Here is a 16,255-nt window from a genome sequence, read left to right on the forward strand (position 1 = left end):
GCTCGGCTCGGCACGGCTCGGGCCATGGGGCGGCGCGAGCTGCTGGGGCTCCTCTGCGCGCTGCTGCTGGGTGTAAGTGCGGCGTCCCGCGGGCCGGGGAGCGGGGCCGGGGCCGCGCCGGTCGCTGCCGCGGGGCAGGCAGCGGGGCCGGCACCGAGGTCCCCGCGCTGCCCGGCGGCGACGAGGCTCTCCGGGGGGGGCAGTGCCCGGCTCCGTCCGCCCGCTCCGCTCCGGCCCCGCGGGTCTCGCTCGGGCCCCGCGGCGGCGCTGCGGCCCCGACGGGAGCGGGCCCGGGGCCATCGCCCATCCCCGTGCCGGGAAGGCTGCGGGGGAGAGACCCTGGCCGGGCGCCCCGGGCCTGGCTGCCGGGCGCGGAGCTTCGCCGTTCCTCATTCCTGCGGCTGGGAATTCCCCGCGAGGGCTCGGCTTTATCCGCGCCTCCCCGCGGCCCTTTGCCTCCCCCCGCCCAGGGACCCCCGTCACCCGTGTCTGGAACGCGGCCGTGAATTTGGGGAGGGGGAGAGGGCAGGGCAGGGCAGGGCAGGGCCGGCTGGTCCCCGCCCGCGGATCCCTCCGGCTCAGGTCCGCTCTCTGCCGGAGGGGCTGGGGCAGAGCTGAGCACCGCTGGCTCGGGCGGGGGCTGCAGCCTGGCCGTGGGTCCCGGGCGCGGGGTCTCGAGGGCTCGGAGCACAGAACGGGCCCTGTGGGGCTGGGCGGTGTGAGCAGGAGCAGGGCCGGGTGTCTGAGCACCTCTTTCAGTTCCCTTTCCTGCCCGAAGTCACAAACGCACGGTGGCAGGGTCAGTTCCCCTCTGCAGCCTCGGGTGTCCTGACACCAGAGCTCCGGTGCCCTGCTGTTCCTCGGGCAGAGCAGCACCGTGGCACCAGGGCTGCCCGCGGGACCCCGCGAGGGGTCTGCAGTGCACGGGGCTGCTGCAGGCCTGGCTCCCAGCCCTCCCTCACTACGAGTCCTCGCAGCCTTCTTGCTCCAGGGCCCCGCTGGGCTTTCATCCCTCTCCCTGGGCCTGGCAGACTCCCCAGGTGCAGCCACTCTGCTGGAGATGCGCAGTGCTGGGTTCACGCCTCACAAGGGACAATGGCACAGGTGTCCTCCTACCCCCGGACTGGCTTGAGATCCAAGCCCCCAGGACAAGGACAGCTCCCTGCTTCCTTCCCCACCCTTCCCTGAGCAAGCAGTCCCCCTGCTAGGGGGGCAAGGAAGGATTGTGGGCAGCTGTGCAGAGATGACATACCTGCTGGGGGCCTCCTGCCCCTCGGGGCTGGTGCATTGGCCTCCGAAGGGGCTGGCCATGCCCCGCTGGGTCGGGTGTCTCAGCTGATGCTGCTCCCCCTGGCCAGTGCTGCAGCACTGTGGGCAGTGGCAGGGGCCCAAGGTGATGTACACCGTGGCAGAAAATCTGGGGAAACATGGGGCCACACTGCCAGAGTTGCTGCCATCCCACTTCAAAGAGAGCACGGGTAGCACCAGGCAGCGCGGGCGGCTTTGCTGCGGTCTGTGGTTAGTGCAGGCATGGGAAGCGTGGTGCAGGGAAGACCTCACCTCGGGGCGTGGGTGAGCACGTGAGTTGGCACACGCATGCCAGCAGACGTGGCTGTGCAGGAGCGTGGCGGAGCAGTGTCATTTCATAAGTCTCATCTCTTCCAGTGCTGGGGTCCTGGTGATGCCGTGAGATGCTCTGATAAGCAGTACGAGCACAAGGGCAAGTGCTGCAACCGCTGTCAGCCAGGTACGGAGACGCCTTCCCCTTCCTGGGCCCCTGAGGCCCAGCTGTGCCAGAGCCAACTGCGTGGCCACGGCTGGAGCCAGCCCCGCTTGCTGCGAGTGAGCCCCGCCTGCCAGCAGTGCCAACAGGCTCACCTCCCACTGTCACCTAGTGCTGGAGCAGCTGGGGACCTCGTGGGTGCCCTGAGACCCCCTGCACCTCACCAAATCTGCAGGGGCTCCCTTGCACAGTCTGAGCTCCTGCAGCTGCACGATCCCATGGCACAGGCAGCTTGCAGGGACAGCTACTCCTGCTGGCATGGCTAGATTGGCTCCCAGTCCCTGGCATGCTGGAGGCAGTGGACACCTGCTCCACTCTTCTGCTGCAGCCCCCAGCACCTCCTGCCCAGCCCTGGGCTGGCCCCTGCAGCCCTGGCTGCTGGAGCAGCATCCAGCAATTGAACAAATGTGCTGCAGCGGCCCTGGCATCCACAGCCTCCGGCGCTGCTGCATCCTGCTGGCAGAGCTGCTGCATGCAGGGGGAAAGCTCCCTTGCCCCTGCCTCACCAGCACTTACTTGCCCCTACCTCACCTGCAGGGGAAAAGCTGGTCTCTGAATGCAATGCTACAGAAGACTCTGTCTGCATCCGCTGTGAGAGCGGACACTATCAGCAGAGCTGGACCAAGGAGCGGCACTGCACCCCCCACGACATCTGTGAAGACAGTAAGTGCTCTGTGCTCATGCTGGCCCCAGCATGTGGGGCCGCAGGGGCTGGTGTCTGCCCGGGCTCACCTGTCTGGTGCCTCACCTCTCCCCTTTGCCCAGACACTGGCCTCATTGTGAAGACGCAGGGAAACGCGACGCACAACACGGTGTGCCAGTGCCAGGCCGGCATGCACTGCTCAGACACCAGCTGCCAGACCTGTGTGGAGAACCAGCCCTGCAAGCAGGGCTTTGGGTTTGTGGCAGGTGAGACCCAGACACTCCCACCATCCCCCTGGGGACCGAGGTACTGCCAGCATTGGCCTCAGGTCCTCTCATGCATGGGGTGCTTTCATGGCACGGGGCTCCCAGCAGAGCTTCGGGGGAGCTGTGCTGCTGCTGCGCCCGGCAGCATCGCCACAGGAGAGGCTGCTCGCTGACCCCCAGAGCCTGTTCCAAAACTTCCCGCAACCTCTCTTCCTTTCCAGCCAAGGCCGTGGCTCGGATGTCGTCCCCCTGCGAGCCCTGTCCAGAAGGCACCTTCTCCAACGTTTCTTCCAAAACGGAACCATGCTACCCCTGGACAAGGTCTGAGTGCTGACCACATTCTGTGCCCATCCCGTACCCAGCTGTGCCACGTCCCTGTTGGCATGTCCCCTGCTGCCAGCATCTGGAGGGGACCTGTGGACCAAACACTGGGACAGTCTGTGAGGGACGCAGCATTAGGATGGCATAGGGCAGGAGCGAGGGGAGCAGAGCTGTGAGTGCAGTGAGGCTCAGGCTGGTGTGGCCCAGTTGGAGGCAGGTGTCCAGGCACTTGTGACCATCTCCAGTGCGTGCACAGAGTGTCAGCCCGTCCAGGGGTGTCTGCGCTGCCTTCTGCACTGCAGAGCCTGGAACAAGGGCCACAGGGTCGTGCCAGCCCTGCACAGGCTCTGCCTCAGCACGCTCCTTGGCCATGGCTCCTGGCCGAGGTGCCAGCCCTCCCTGCAGGGGAGCTGGGGTTTGAGGATGCCATGGGCTGGCAGCTCGCCCGTCTGTAGAAAGCTGCTCGAGGGTTACTTGCACTCCCTGGTAGAAATGTGAGCCTTACTTCTGGACTGAATTAGTCTCGCTTCAGTTGCCAGCCATTGGATTTCACTTTGCTTATATCTGCGGCCAGAAATTACCTCCCCATGGAGCCACTTGCAGCCTGTCATCAGGCCATCTCTGAGCTGCTCTGCAACAGCTGAAGTGCCCAAGCCCCAGGGTCTCTGTCAGTGCAGGTCTCAAATCTGCACTCCCTCTGGTCCTGTCCAGGACCCTGGAGCAGGACCGTGCTAGGAGCCTGGCATCCCCGTCCCACGGCATGGGCCCCAGTGCCGGGTGGGGCCCCAGCCACCACCCCCCGAGCCCAACAGGCCGACCGCCTGCTGCTTTCCGTGCACCTCCTTGGGGGCTCTGTATACCCAGGCTCCTGCTGAGGTGATGTCTCATTCTTGCCTGCAGCTGTGAGGAAAAGGGGCTCATGGTGAAGGCGAAAGGGACAAACACTTCGGATGTGATCTGCGGTAAGTGCCTGGTGCCGCACGCTGGACCTGTGTGGAGCAGGGACCTCCTGCCATGGCCACGGGCAGCAGGCGGGGGCTTCGGGGGAGCCCCGTGTGGCTGAACGCTGGCGGCACCCCGCTGATCCCATCTCTCCTGGCAGAGTCGAGCAGGCGCTCCTCGCTGTCCGTGCTGATCCCCATCACGGCTGCAGTCGTCACCTGTCTCGTGGGCATCTGCATCTACTGCCTGGTCCACACAGGTGAGGAGCTGGGACTGGGGCCTCGGAGCCTTGGCCGGAGAGGCTGGGCCAAGGTGGGGAGGATGTCGGCAGCTCAGCTGATACTGGGGCAGCCCTTCTGAGGACAGCACCAAAGCGTGGCTGCCCCGAGCCTCATGTGCCACCGGTCAGTGGGCACCATCTCCTGGGGTCTGGCAGTGCCCTGCCTGCAGGCACACTTGTGCTGCTGCAGCCCGAGCCAGGCTGGCTGCCAGAGGACAGGGCCAGAGCCGGGCCCCTCCGTGGCACATGCGGCCCCTCCGGGCTGGCATCACGAGCTGCAGGACCTGCGCTACAGCAGCACGGGCCCGGCTCTGACCCCAGAGCTCAGTGCAGGGCTCGCTGTCAGGGCAGCGTGGGAGCGCTCCCTGACCGCTGCCTTCTCTTCCTCTTTCCCTCCAGACCTGAGGCGACGCGTGCCGAAGCAGGTGAGTCAGCCTCTGGCAGCAGGTTGGGGTCCCTCTGGCACGGCCGCGGGTGTGCCAGCAGCTGAGCTGCAGAGCAGGGGCTGGGCAGGGGTGGGGGCCATCCCATGGCTGCCCTGCAGGGATGGGCACCCCAGGGATGCAGCACAAGCACAGGGTGAGGCCCTGGTGGAGGTGGGAGCGTGGCAGGAGCCTGGGGATGGCTGCAGCCGGGATGTGACGGCCTGCCCCTGACCCCTGCTCTGCGCCCGTGCAGGTCGAGGCCGGGGTGCCCCGAGAGATGGAGAGACAGGAGCCCAAGGAAGACGGGGAGGACATCTTCCCTGTGCAGGAGACTCTGCTCGGGGGCCAGCCTGTGGCCCAGGAGGACGGCAAGGAGAGCCGCATCTCGGAGCAGGAGAGGCAGTGAGGGCGCAGGGCACCTCTGACAGAGCACAGCCCGGGGCCAGCGCCCTCTGCTCTGCCCCCTCTCCAGCCGGGGAGGGAGGTGAAGCCTCCGGCCGGCTGCAGACGCGGTGGGGCCGCGGCACGACCGCCCCGGGAGGGGGCCGCAGCGGCGCCCGGCCCAGCCGCCGGGGGGGGGGGCCGTGGCCGAGGGGGCCGGCGGCCGGTGCAGGACGGCGGGGCCGTGGAGCAGCGCAGGCGGGCAGCCTCGGGGGGCTGCGCCCAGCTCGGCCGCCGGAGCCGGGCCGTGGGCTCCGGGACGGGCAGGCGGCAGCGGCTGGGGCAGGGTCGCGGCCCCGGGACCGCGCTCGGGGTGAATAAAGGCCAGCCCCGGACCCACGCGTGTCCGCGACACGGCTTCTGCGGGCGGGGGCGGCAGCGGCCGGGCGGGTGCGGGACCGCCGCGCCGCCAGGAGATGGAGCTGCGCCACCGCCACCGGCACCGGGCGGGGCGGGGCAGCCGGCGGCCGAGCCTCCCCGCGGGGGCGGCGGCTCCCGGCCCGGGTCCCGGAGCTCGGGGGCTTCCAGCCGCGGCCGGCGGAGGGGCGGCGGTCCCGGCCCCGCGAGGCTGAGGGCAGCGGCAGGGCCAGCGTGGGCTGCAGGCAGCAGGGAGCGGCTGCAGCCCGCGGCCACCGCCACCTGAGTGTGCAGCATGGCATAAGAAGGGCCATAAATCCCAGAGCCGGGAGCAGCTGGAACTCGGAGCAGCTTTTACTGTAAAGGCAGAGGCACGTTATTTAAGGCTCCTCTTAAAACCTAATGTTAGGTTTAATAAGGGAGATAAAAGCATGTCAGCAGCTCTCCCACTCAGGGCGCTGTGCTGCCAGCGGTGCCAGCATCTCCTTGGCACCAGCCCAGTGAACACCCTGCCCTGGGGACCGATGTGGCCCCAGTTCCTTCTGGCACTGCCAGCACAAAGTGCTGGCATCAGGCAAGACACAGACAGAGCCGTTGGCCCCAAACATAGAGCTTTTGGCCCCAAACTCCCCCCAAAGAACTGTTTCCCCACAGCTGCCCCACAGCAGCCGGCTGGCCCTGGCTCCCTGCCTCCCCCAGGGCTGACCTCTCCCCGCTGGCACGCAGAGTGTTTAATGCCTGCTCCTGCATGTCAGACATGTGCCATCTCATTAGTGCGTCTGTCCCCCAAAGTGAGAAGGGAGAGCGCGTGAGACCTAATTGAATGTAACTAATTATTCACTCTGCAAATGCTCTGTTTAAATGGGATTGTGAGGGACAGAATTACTCATTCTGAAAAGGGGAAAGAGAGAAAGACAGAGAGAAAACAAATAGAGGCGGATGCTGGAGCTGCAGCTCTCTCTCTCCCCAGAATACCAATTACTGGATGAAGTGATTGTATAAATCTTTACCGAGTGAACGAACTGTACTAGTCACTTACTTCTGTCCTCTTATTACAAGGAAGCAATGAAAAATCATCCCATTCTCCAGTCCAGTTAAGGGCCCCCAGTTGCTGTCTCTGATGCTCTCTGCAGCTGGATAGCTCATCCCCAACGCTTTCCAAGACAGTGATACTACAAACACTGAGATGAGCACTCGACAGCAATGCACACCGCTGCCGGACACCGGTGCTCTTGGTGCAGATCCCAGCACCCTCACACAGTGCACGGCTGTGGCCACCCCTGTGTGTGGCACTCAGCTGGGTTCTCATGGGGGATGCTGCGGGCAGCAGCCCAGGGCCACGGCTGTGCCAGGGCTATGGTCACACCAAAGCCATGGTCATGCCAGAGCCGATGCTGAGGGGCCAGCAGGAGCCAGTCGGTGCTGTGCCAGGACCCAGGGATCCAATTTTCCTGCCCTTCCCTGCAGTGGGTCTAGCCCTGCCAGGCCCTGTCCCCTCTCTGCAGGCTCCCAAGGTGCTCAGAAGCAGTTCCATGAACTCATCGAACCAAGAGAGCACGGTGATTCCCAACCTCCTTCCCGCGCAGGAGGCAGCATAGTTCTCACTCCCCAGTGACTCTGCTCTACAGGCTGGTGAAATGCACTAATTAGCAGTGTTCTCCATCATTTCCCTGACACATCATTGTAATCCCAGATCCCTTGCAGAACTTCCTTCAAACATGCCCGTTCCTGTCCCCAGCAGTAGTGCAGGAACGCCGATGGGCTCGCCGGCCTCCAGGCCTTCCCCTGCTCTATGGGCTGGTGGGGAGCAGCCAGCCCCCTGCTCCCCGCAGGCAGCACCGGGCCCCCCAGCTCAGTCAACGGGTGGGAAACCACTGCAGGAGCTGTGCTGGTGGGCCTCTGCGGGGCAGAACGGCTCTGCAGCGAGGAGACGGCTGCTGTGGTTTGCGGGAGCAAAACCTCCAGCCTGTCCTGCCTCGTGCTGGACGGGGATCTGATTGCTGCCAGCAGCGAGTTTCCATGCACTGTGTGGGTGTGAGGGAGCGATAACATCATCATCATAACAAATGCAGCTGTGCAGCTCCATTCTGCGCTCATTGGCTTTCTTCAGTTTATCTATAAATAATTGCAGGGACACAATAGACTTTTAAGACTGCCAAAGAGTTTGTCTCCCTCCAGGAACCATATTGCCACAGTGCTGCCACCTTATCTGCTTGTAGAAAGATGAGGGTGGGAAAAATGTTTACTGCCGGGGATATTTGTCATCTGCAAATTACCTCTGCCTACAATCCGCAGCGGGGATAGCGCTGACAGTGCCGATCTGTATCACGGGCACGTGAGCGCTGGGGTTCTCTGTGCTGCCCCAGGCCCAGCGGAGCCTCCTCCCCACCTCCCGGCAGGGCGGGCAGCACCGTGTGTGCGGCTCCGACCCCGGCAGCACGCCACGGGCAGCACAGAGGGCAGAGGGAAGCAGCAGGTGACCGAGCAGGTACCGAGCGGGTGACTTGACACAGAGCAGCACCGTGATGGGATGGCTGGGGCATGGTGCTCCTGGGGAGGTGCTCAGAGGCGTGGGAGGTCAGCAGCACGTCCCTGGGGACACGCCAGCACCGGCACGCCATGCAGCGAGGGCCCCCTGCTCACGGCACGCCCCGGCACAGCGGCACCTCGCGAGCCCCCCGACCCCACTGCCCCCACGGCGCCTGCCAGCCCCTGGCCTGCCGCTGCCACCAGGCTCCCCTCAGCCGCCCCGGCCAGCCTCACTTGCCACCAGCACTCCGCCAGTCCTGCAGCCCAGAGGCTTTTGCACAGCACTTATCGCCGTGGTATCCAAGAACTGATCTAATTGATGTGACACCAATTATTCAAGTATCACTAAATGCAGAACTAATGCATCTGTGTGTACAAACCTCCTAGACCCTGGTCATGAAATTATAACTCTGACATGAAAGGAGCCAGCACGGGAGAGCCAGCTCTGGGCTGGCCCTGGCAGGATGCTGAGAGCTGCGTGGAGGCAGCATTGCCAGGGATGCCCGCAGCACAGCCTGTGCTGACTCGCAGTACGGAGGGAGTGGGCTGGGGCCCTGGTGGGTCAGGCTGTGCCGAGCTGAGCCCAAGCAGCATCAGTCAGGGGAGTGCCAGCAGGGCTGCTGCAGCCGTGGGGAGAGCCGGCCTGCGGAGCTGTGTGCTCTATGGGGCAGCGCAAGAGCCATTTCTGGGCTGCTCCGTGCAGCCCACAGAGCTAGAAAGGCTCTTGGCTTGGACATGGGCTGGTGATGGGAAAGGCTGTTCATTGTGTTTGAGATCTTACTGTGAAATTAAGCTATGCCTGGACACACAGAGCTTGGCATAGGCAGCAGTTTGTGCTTTGTAAATTGCTTTTTACAATCAATTACAGAAAAGCGATGTCTGACGGTGGCACACAGAGGTGCTGCTCCTGGGGCTGGCAGAGCAGCTTTCTGTTTCAGCACCTGTCGCACAGCCCAGCAGAGCAACCCCAGCCCCGAGGCAGCAGCCTCAGCACGGGGAGACTGCAGCGCTGGGGGGAACCCACACCCAGCCAAAAAGGATGTGGGCTGCTGCCCTCAGCCCTGGGGCAAGAGCAGCCTCATTTGGCTGTGCCCCACACCCCACAGGCTGGCCTCAGGTGTTGGCACCACTGGCTGTGGCCCTCCTGGGGACGGGCCCTGGGCCCTCCATGCCTCCCCCATAACCATCGTGGGCCAGGGACCTGCACACCCAGCAGCACACCGTGATCCCAGTATCCCTGCGGGGCAGCAAACGGGACAGCTCCCACGTGAGCTGGGGGACGCAGCGATGCACAGCCAACGTGGCAAAGCTCCGGCTTCTCCAGGCACAGTTTGGACAGCAAGCATGGTGAAAGGGGTGGGTGCTGCACTGCCTGGATGGCCAAGTGTTCACCCTGGTTCTGGTTTGCTCAATGTTTTCATTAAGGACCTGGATGATGGAATAGAGAAAGTGCTTATTAAATTTGCAGATGACACAAAGCTGGGAGGGACTACAAGTATCTTGGAGGACAGGATTAGAATTCAAAACGATCTTGACAAATTGGAGAAATGGACTGGAAAAAATAGGATGAAATTCAACAGGGACAAGTGCAAGGTACTACGCCGAGACGGGAATAATCAGCTGAGCAAACACAGACCGGGGACAGCAAGGCTGGCAACTGCGGAGCCCAGCGGGCATGAGGCTGTGCAGGCGCTTGGTGGGCAGGGGGCCAGCCCTTGGGAACCCGAGCACAGGCCTGCGGGAGGAGGAGGAAGGGACAGAGGGAGAGCAATGAGCCTCCTCCAGCCACGAGCACAGACTGACCCCTGGCCCTCACCCCACACGCAGGGGGAGTGGGTCTGAGCAGGACCCCCCCTAGGGCTCTGCTACCCCTGGCCTTTGCCTGCTCGCAGCCAGGGCAGCCGCTGCCTGTGGAGATGCCCTGAGCCCACCCAGCCTCACCTGTCACTGTCCTGCCGAGGCAGAGCCCAGGGCACTGTCCCCAGCACCGGGAGCCCAGCACAGCGAGGGGTCTGGCTGCAGCCCCCCTGCCGTGCCCCCCACGCCTTCCTGCAGCCCCCGCCATGCCCAGGCAGCCGCAGGGCACCAGGAGCACAGCCGTGTCTGCCCAGCCTGGGCAGCAGCCCCGAGCCCCTGCAGGGCTCCTCCTGCCGCCTTCCCTTCGCTCCAGCAATTAGAGCTCCCGCCAGCACCCTCTCAGCCTGTGCAAACACCGAGACTCATTTAAATAAATTAAGAAGACATAATAAATCAAAGGGAAATGAGGGGCTGTGCCTGGGGGCAGGGGAGTCACTCGAGTTTAATTACATTGGCAAGCCTTTCGCAGCAAAAGCATGGTGAAAGTCCCGCACGCGGAGAGTGCAGATGTGAGGGAGCGGGTACAAGCTCTGCAGCGGGGCTGGCAGCATCACTCCAGAGCCCACACCTGGCCCCACGCAGCTCCAGAGCCAGGCACATGCCAGCAGAGGCAGCCCCCAGCTGGCTGCGCCCTGCCCAAGCCCCAGTGCTGGCTGCCAGGCAGCTGGTGGGGAGCAGCTCGGGGGGAGACGTGGCCACAGAGGGGCTGGAGCTGCCTTTGGAGCCCTGCCTGCCCTCATGCACCCTCCCAGGGCTGCGGAACCCGGCCGAGGCCTGGGGAGCTGCAAGCTCCTCTGCCAGCGCCCATGAGATTTACAGCCTGCCCCTCGTTGTTTAAAGACTCTCGTTCGCAGCTGCAGTGGGGACTCCAGAAAGAGCTTTGTGTAGAGGCAGCAAATTTATGAGACTGGCTCTGAATCCCCAGTCACATCAGGGGCCAATTCGTCTTCCCAGGGCTGAGGATGAAATTAAATTATTGTAAAATAAATCTGTAAAAATGATGAAAAGACCATCACCCGGCAGCAAGGGCGGGGTGCCACGAACACACGCGCAGCTGTGACGGATGGGGCTCACCGGGTGATAAAGCGACCAGGACCCAGTAGCTCTGGGATTTTTGCTGTAATCTCACTAAAGAGATGTTGTTTACAGGAAAAGGGGTATTTTGGGGAGGAAATTGCATTTCAAGGTTAAAGGAAAAAAATGGAGCGAGTCTCCCAGGGAGCCCACTTATGTACAAGACAGCAACACAGACAGAGAGCACGTGGATGCCAGGGAGTGGGGAGAGAACAGCCAAGCCAGGGCACAGGCTGGAGGCTGCACCTCACACACACGTGTGAAGGGCCAGGCACACACGGGCTGGCACAGCCCTCGGAGCAGCCAGCACCAGGCCCTCCCAGTGCCCTGCTCCGTGCTGAAGGCCGCACAGGCAGCAATCCGCAGGAGAGCGGCTGCTGGGAGGCAGCAGGGCCACCCACCCGTGAGGACAGCCCCCAGCAGCACCCCATGCTCAGGGGCAGCCGGTGTGCACCAGAGTGACTGTGCTGCATGGGGATTTGCACCTTCCCAATTTCAGTCTCATCTTATGAGAAAGATACTGGGGAGATTTTTTTGGGGGGAGATTTGGGGGGAGATTTTTTTTTTTTTTTTTTTTTTCTGGTATGACTGGAAAAAAATAACTTCATCTTATAGTGTGTTGGCTGGCCATTTAACAATAGGCCATTAGCACAGCTCAGCATGGGGAAGGGATTTATTTAGGACACACGGTTGCAAAGACAACCCAGCACCAGGTGCTTAATAGTGTTTCAGAGGTATCAGAGTGTTGCAATGCTCAGAAAATGCAGCTGTAGGGAGTTCAGAGACTTTATTCTTCATTCCTGTGAAATCCCACAATACCAGCAGAGATTTCTCAGCTCTGCCCTAAGCACAAAAGCACCATGGAGAAAGCAGCAGCTTTTCAGGGCTGAAGTGGCAGCCAGCTCCTGGCCACAGCACATCCCAACTGCCCAGCACTGGTAAGACTGACTCCAGCCAGCAGCACCCCAGGCACAGCTCAGCCTGGCACTGACATCACCCTCATCCTCAGGGGACTCGTGGGCTCCCCTTCAACCACAGAAAACACCCCCAGTGCTGCCAACTGCAGCAGCCGGGAGTTCAGTGCCTGCTTCACCCTGGCAGAGCCCAGTGCCAGGCAGGACGAGCGCCGCCGGGACCCCTCACTCTCCCCACACCACTCGTGGTGCTGCCCTGGCCCACAGCCCCAGGCATTGCCGGGCTCTGCCCGAGCCCTCCGTGCATGTCCATCACCCAGCCAAGAGCCTCCTTGCTCCTGCAAAGGCCCCAGCGTGGCTGCAGCACCGTGCAGCTCAGGGAGCACCAGCACGCCCTGACCCGGAGCAGTGCAGGGACCCTGCAGGGCCAGCTGGGGCCAACTGCCAGCAGCGGGGACAGCATGAGCACACTCACCGGAGCAGGACCAGCACAGAGAAGGCACGGATGGCGGCAGGGAGCTGGTGCACCAGGCACCCTCAGCTCCCCTAGGTCCTCAGCAGCAGCCCTGCAGAGCACTGCCCCGTGAGCCTCAGCACCTCCTGCAGGCTGGGCACTGGCCTGAGAGGTGCCCCTGGCAGCTTTGGTGCTTCCTGACCCTGGGCTGAGCTGTAGGGGGGGCAGCAGCAAAGGCTACTCCCCTTTTATCACCTGTGAGGGAAGTGCTGAGCACTGCCCTGATAAGCCCCATGTGCACATGATGGCTTTGGTTGCACCTGGTCAAGGCATGAGAGAGCTCCATGCCAGATGTCTCTGCTGCTTGCAAGCCCCCTGGTGGGGCTCAGTGCCACCCGTGTCTTACTCTGGGGCTCCTGTGGGTCAAGCAGCTCCTGGTGCTCCCCAGCCCATAGGGACCAGGTTGACAGGAGCACCCTGGCTTGGGAAGCTAAGCTGGGGAGAGGCGCCTCGCCACCCCATGGGCATGGCCCCTTGTGCAGCAGGGCAGGGGGAGCCGTGGGGCAGGGGAGCCGTGGGGCAGGGGAGCCGTTGAGCAGCCAGGCTGGGAACAGCACTGGCATCCATCCTGCGCAGGCTGCGAGGCTGCAGTGTGCTGATGTGGAAGTAAAGAGTTACGGAACAAGCAGACATTCAATAATTCATGGTCACTGAACTGCAACAGGAACAACGACAAATAATAATACAGGAAAATGGGGAAAAACGTGAAATCGTTAGGCCAGTGGTTCAAGCATGAAGAGAGCATGCCGAGGCAGTGGGGCGGCAGTCACGCTGCACGTGGATGGAGGGGTCGGTTCCAGCCCCCCTGTGGCACCCCAGGCCAGGCAACCCAGGGCCAAAGGCCCCAGTGGGGCTGTCACCCTGCTGCCCCGTGGGGCTTTGCTAGGCACGTCCTGGCCCCAGGCAGTGCTGCATGCCAGCCTTCAGAGCCCTCCAAGGCTGGTCAGCATGCAGGGAGCTTGTTCACGTCTCCAGGAGGCAGGGAAGGCAGCTCTGCTTTCCTTAATTATAATTAGTGATGCTTACCACGGGAGTTGGCAAACATGGTTTAATTAGAGCAGGCAGGCTCCCTCCGCATGCTGCACTCTCCCCGGGGTCAAGGACAGAGCAGAGCAAGGGAAGCAGGAGCTGGGGATGCTTGGCAGAATTTGGCTACCGGGCTCACGCTAGGTTTGTCCCTTCTCTTCTCCCACACCTGGTGCCTGGCAGGGCTCAGCTCTGCTCGGCCCTGCCCTGCATGCCCACGCAGCCAGTAGGGATGTCCCGATGGCCCTGCACAGAGCCTCTCCTCCTGGGGATGGGGAGTATACCCATGCACACTGGCTCAGCCTGCGGCCAGCAGACGCTGAGCAAGGAAATTTAATCTACAGCTACAAGAAAGGGCTGTAGAGTCTCTAGATGCATGAGCCTGCTTCTTCTGTCAAGAAGAAAAATAGGAGAGGGGCACAGGGAATTAGACAAAAGCCATGAAGCAGAGTGGGAGGGTGGAAGGGAGTCAGGGAGAGCAGAAGTGGCTGACGGCAGCCCCAGGACAGGAAGGGCAAATGCTGCAGCTGGGGCAGGGCAAACCCCGCGTGGGAACCGGACCCGTCCTGCAGCCACCTCCTTCCCAGCCCATGGGGCCAGCACAGCCTGCGCTGGGGCTCTTCTGCTACCTCCCCTCTGCCGGCCTTTGTGGAAGCCTTGGCTGTGCCCTGAATTGCCAAGGCTCTCCTGGCCCCACAGCCAGTAGGGCAGGCAGTGCTCGGGGCAGGCTGTCCCCACCTGTCCCATCATCCTGGCTCCACAGAGCTTGACCTCGCTCTGGGAGGATGGGGCCGGGGACGCGCCTTGCACTTGCTGAGGCTGAAGTGCTGAGTGCTGCGGTACTGCTGAGCATGGCAGCCCCTCTCTCTGGGAGCACAGCTACAGGCTGGCCCCATCCCACTGCTGGCTGGGTGATGCTACCGGCTGCAGCATCCTTTGGGCTTGTAAGGGCCGCTGGCTTGTCCTGGCAGCCTGAACATGGCCCATGGCTGGTGGCCACATTCCCCTGGGGCCCAAATACTGTACAGCACTGGAACCAGGAATGTGCTGCCTGTGCACGTTGGCGATGTCACCAAGAGCAAGTCCCTGGCAGGCTGCATCTCTGGGCGCAGGCAAGGTGACCGCTGCCTGGACTGCGCTGTGGCTGACCGGTGAGTGAGACCACCAGGAGCAGGGGCAGCTGGCGAGGAGGCCAGCAGCGCCAGGCAGCGCAGGCAGCACCTGCACCGTGGGCCCAGCATGCTGCAGAAGAGGGAGCTGCTCATGCCGAGCCAAGTTCAGTGGCTTGGTGACAGGTTTACAAATCACCATTGCTGTGTGAAGAGGGAGCTTGGCTGCATCGGCATTCATCCCCGCGCTAATTACTGCCTCCCTGAGGAACCCGATCCATCTCGCTGTAATTGACAAAAGGCAATTAAAAAGCAGTTGTGAATAAAGGGGGACATCTCTGGAGGGACTGGCAGGAGAGATTTAGGTGCGCTACTCCCTGCCACCTTGGCCGTGTTCCAGCGCTGCTGCTGGGAGCGAGTGCCCTGCCCCGCGCTGTGCCAGCTCCATGGGCGCTGCTGCCGGTGCTGCCTGCCCCTGCCTGCTGCAGGACAGCCTCGAGAACCCGCTCCCTGCCCTGAGGGCAGAGTTTCCCATGGGGAAAGGGCTGGGCTGAGCCAGACTGGGCATATCAGCAGGGCCCTGCACTGCGTGGGGAAAAAGCCAGTGTCCCAGCCGTGTCTGGGGCTGAGTGGCACCACTTGCCTTGGCTGGGCTCACACCTCTGGGTGAACCAATACCTCTCATCCAGCCTGCCCACGATGAGTCCCCAGAGAGGCACAGTGTTTTTCCCTGCCGGGAGCCACAGGGGACACGGGGAGAAGAGGGCAGAGCCACACCGGGAGCAGTGCCACACCTGCTGTGGGAGCACCACGGCCCCTCTACACACACCACCGCAGAGCACGGCCTTGCAGGAAACAAAGGGCAATCAGCAGTGAGTGGCACGGAGCTGGGTGTGAAGAGCAGCTGATTGAGGAAGAGATGCATCAGATGCCTCTTGTGCAAAGCAATCTCCTGATTGTGGAGAGCAGCAGGTGCGGTGCTGCCAGCTCACCTGCGGAGATACAGACTTGCCTGCCAAGGGTGAAGGAAGGGCAAGGAGAGGGCAGGGACATGTGTGCATATAGAGAAGGTCTGATGGACCTCATGTGCTGTGCCAGCTGTGCATGGACAGATTGCTGGGGGTGCCAGGCAGCCCTGTAGGAGCACAAGGCTGAGGTGTCTGGCTGGCTGAGCACAGCCTGTGGACAGCACGAGCTGCACCTTCCCCACGCCATGTGAGCCACTGGTGCTGCCAGGGATGTAGCTGTGGCTGCAGGCAGAGGCACAGCGAAGCACAGCAGGGCACAGATCTGACCCTGGTGACCCCCTCTCTTGGGGCTGGGTCATGCGAGTGCTGGCCAGAGAGAGGCAAAACCGCCTGGGGCAGGGCTGCAGCCCCAAGAGCACCAGTGCATGGGGCTCAGCTGGTCCCAGCCCCTCCGCTCACCCCCTGTGCCTGCAGTGGTGGTGGCGAGCATGGAACCTCCCTGAGCACATCACTGGGGACAGGGCACGGGTCCGAGCAGCCCTGCAGGCCCTGTCCCTGGAGAGTGTGGGCCTGGCAGGGCCATCCTGCTCTCCACTAGTGGCAGATGGCAGGATGTGCTGATGCTGGGATGTTCTTCACCATCTGTTAGGTCTAATTGACTTCCTGTAGAAGTTCTTAAGAAAAAAATTAAACCAGTTGCAAGAACAAAATTGTTAATTAAAAGGCCTTTTGATTAGATGGACAAATATTTACCAATTATCACTGACCTCATCTACTGTATTTTTTGTCCACACACTCCACAATCA

The 16,255-nt window shown here is 62.5% G+C and overlaps 1 protein-coding gene across 1 annotated transcript; it reads left to right on the plus strand.

The window, feature by feature from the left end:
• On the plus strand, positions 1–5,258 carry CD40 (CD40 molecule). The gene is made up of 9 exons (XM_035344219.1): positions 1–72; positions 1,666–1,747; positions 2,321–2,446; positions 2,549–2,692; positions 2,914–3,013; positions 3,914–3,975; positions 4,116–4,214; positions 4,635–4,660; positions 4,914–5,258. Exons 1-9 carry the CDS (start codon positions 25–27, stop codon positions 5,064–5,066), a joined length of 840 nt encoding a protein of 279 aa, XP_035200110.1. The 5' UTR covers positions 1–24; the 3' UTR covers positions 5,067–5,258.
• Positions 5,259–16,255: the final 10,997 nt, after the last annotated feature.

This window comes from Oxyura jamaicensis, chromosome 20, assembly GCF_011077185.1.
Source record: "Oxyura jamaicensis isolate SHBP4307 breed ruddy duck chromosome 20, BPBGC_Ojam_1.0, whole genome shotgun sequence".
In the NCBI taxonomy this organism is placed as follows: domain Eukaryota; kingdom Metazoa; phylum Chordata; class Aves; order Anseriformes; family Anatidae; genus Oxyura; species Oxyura jamaicensis.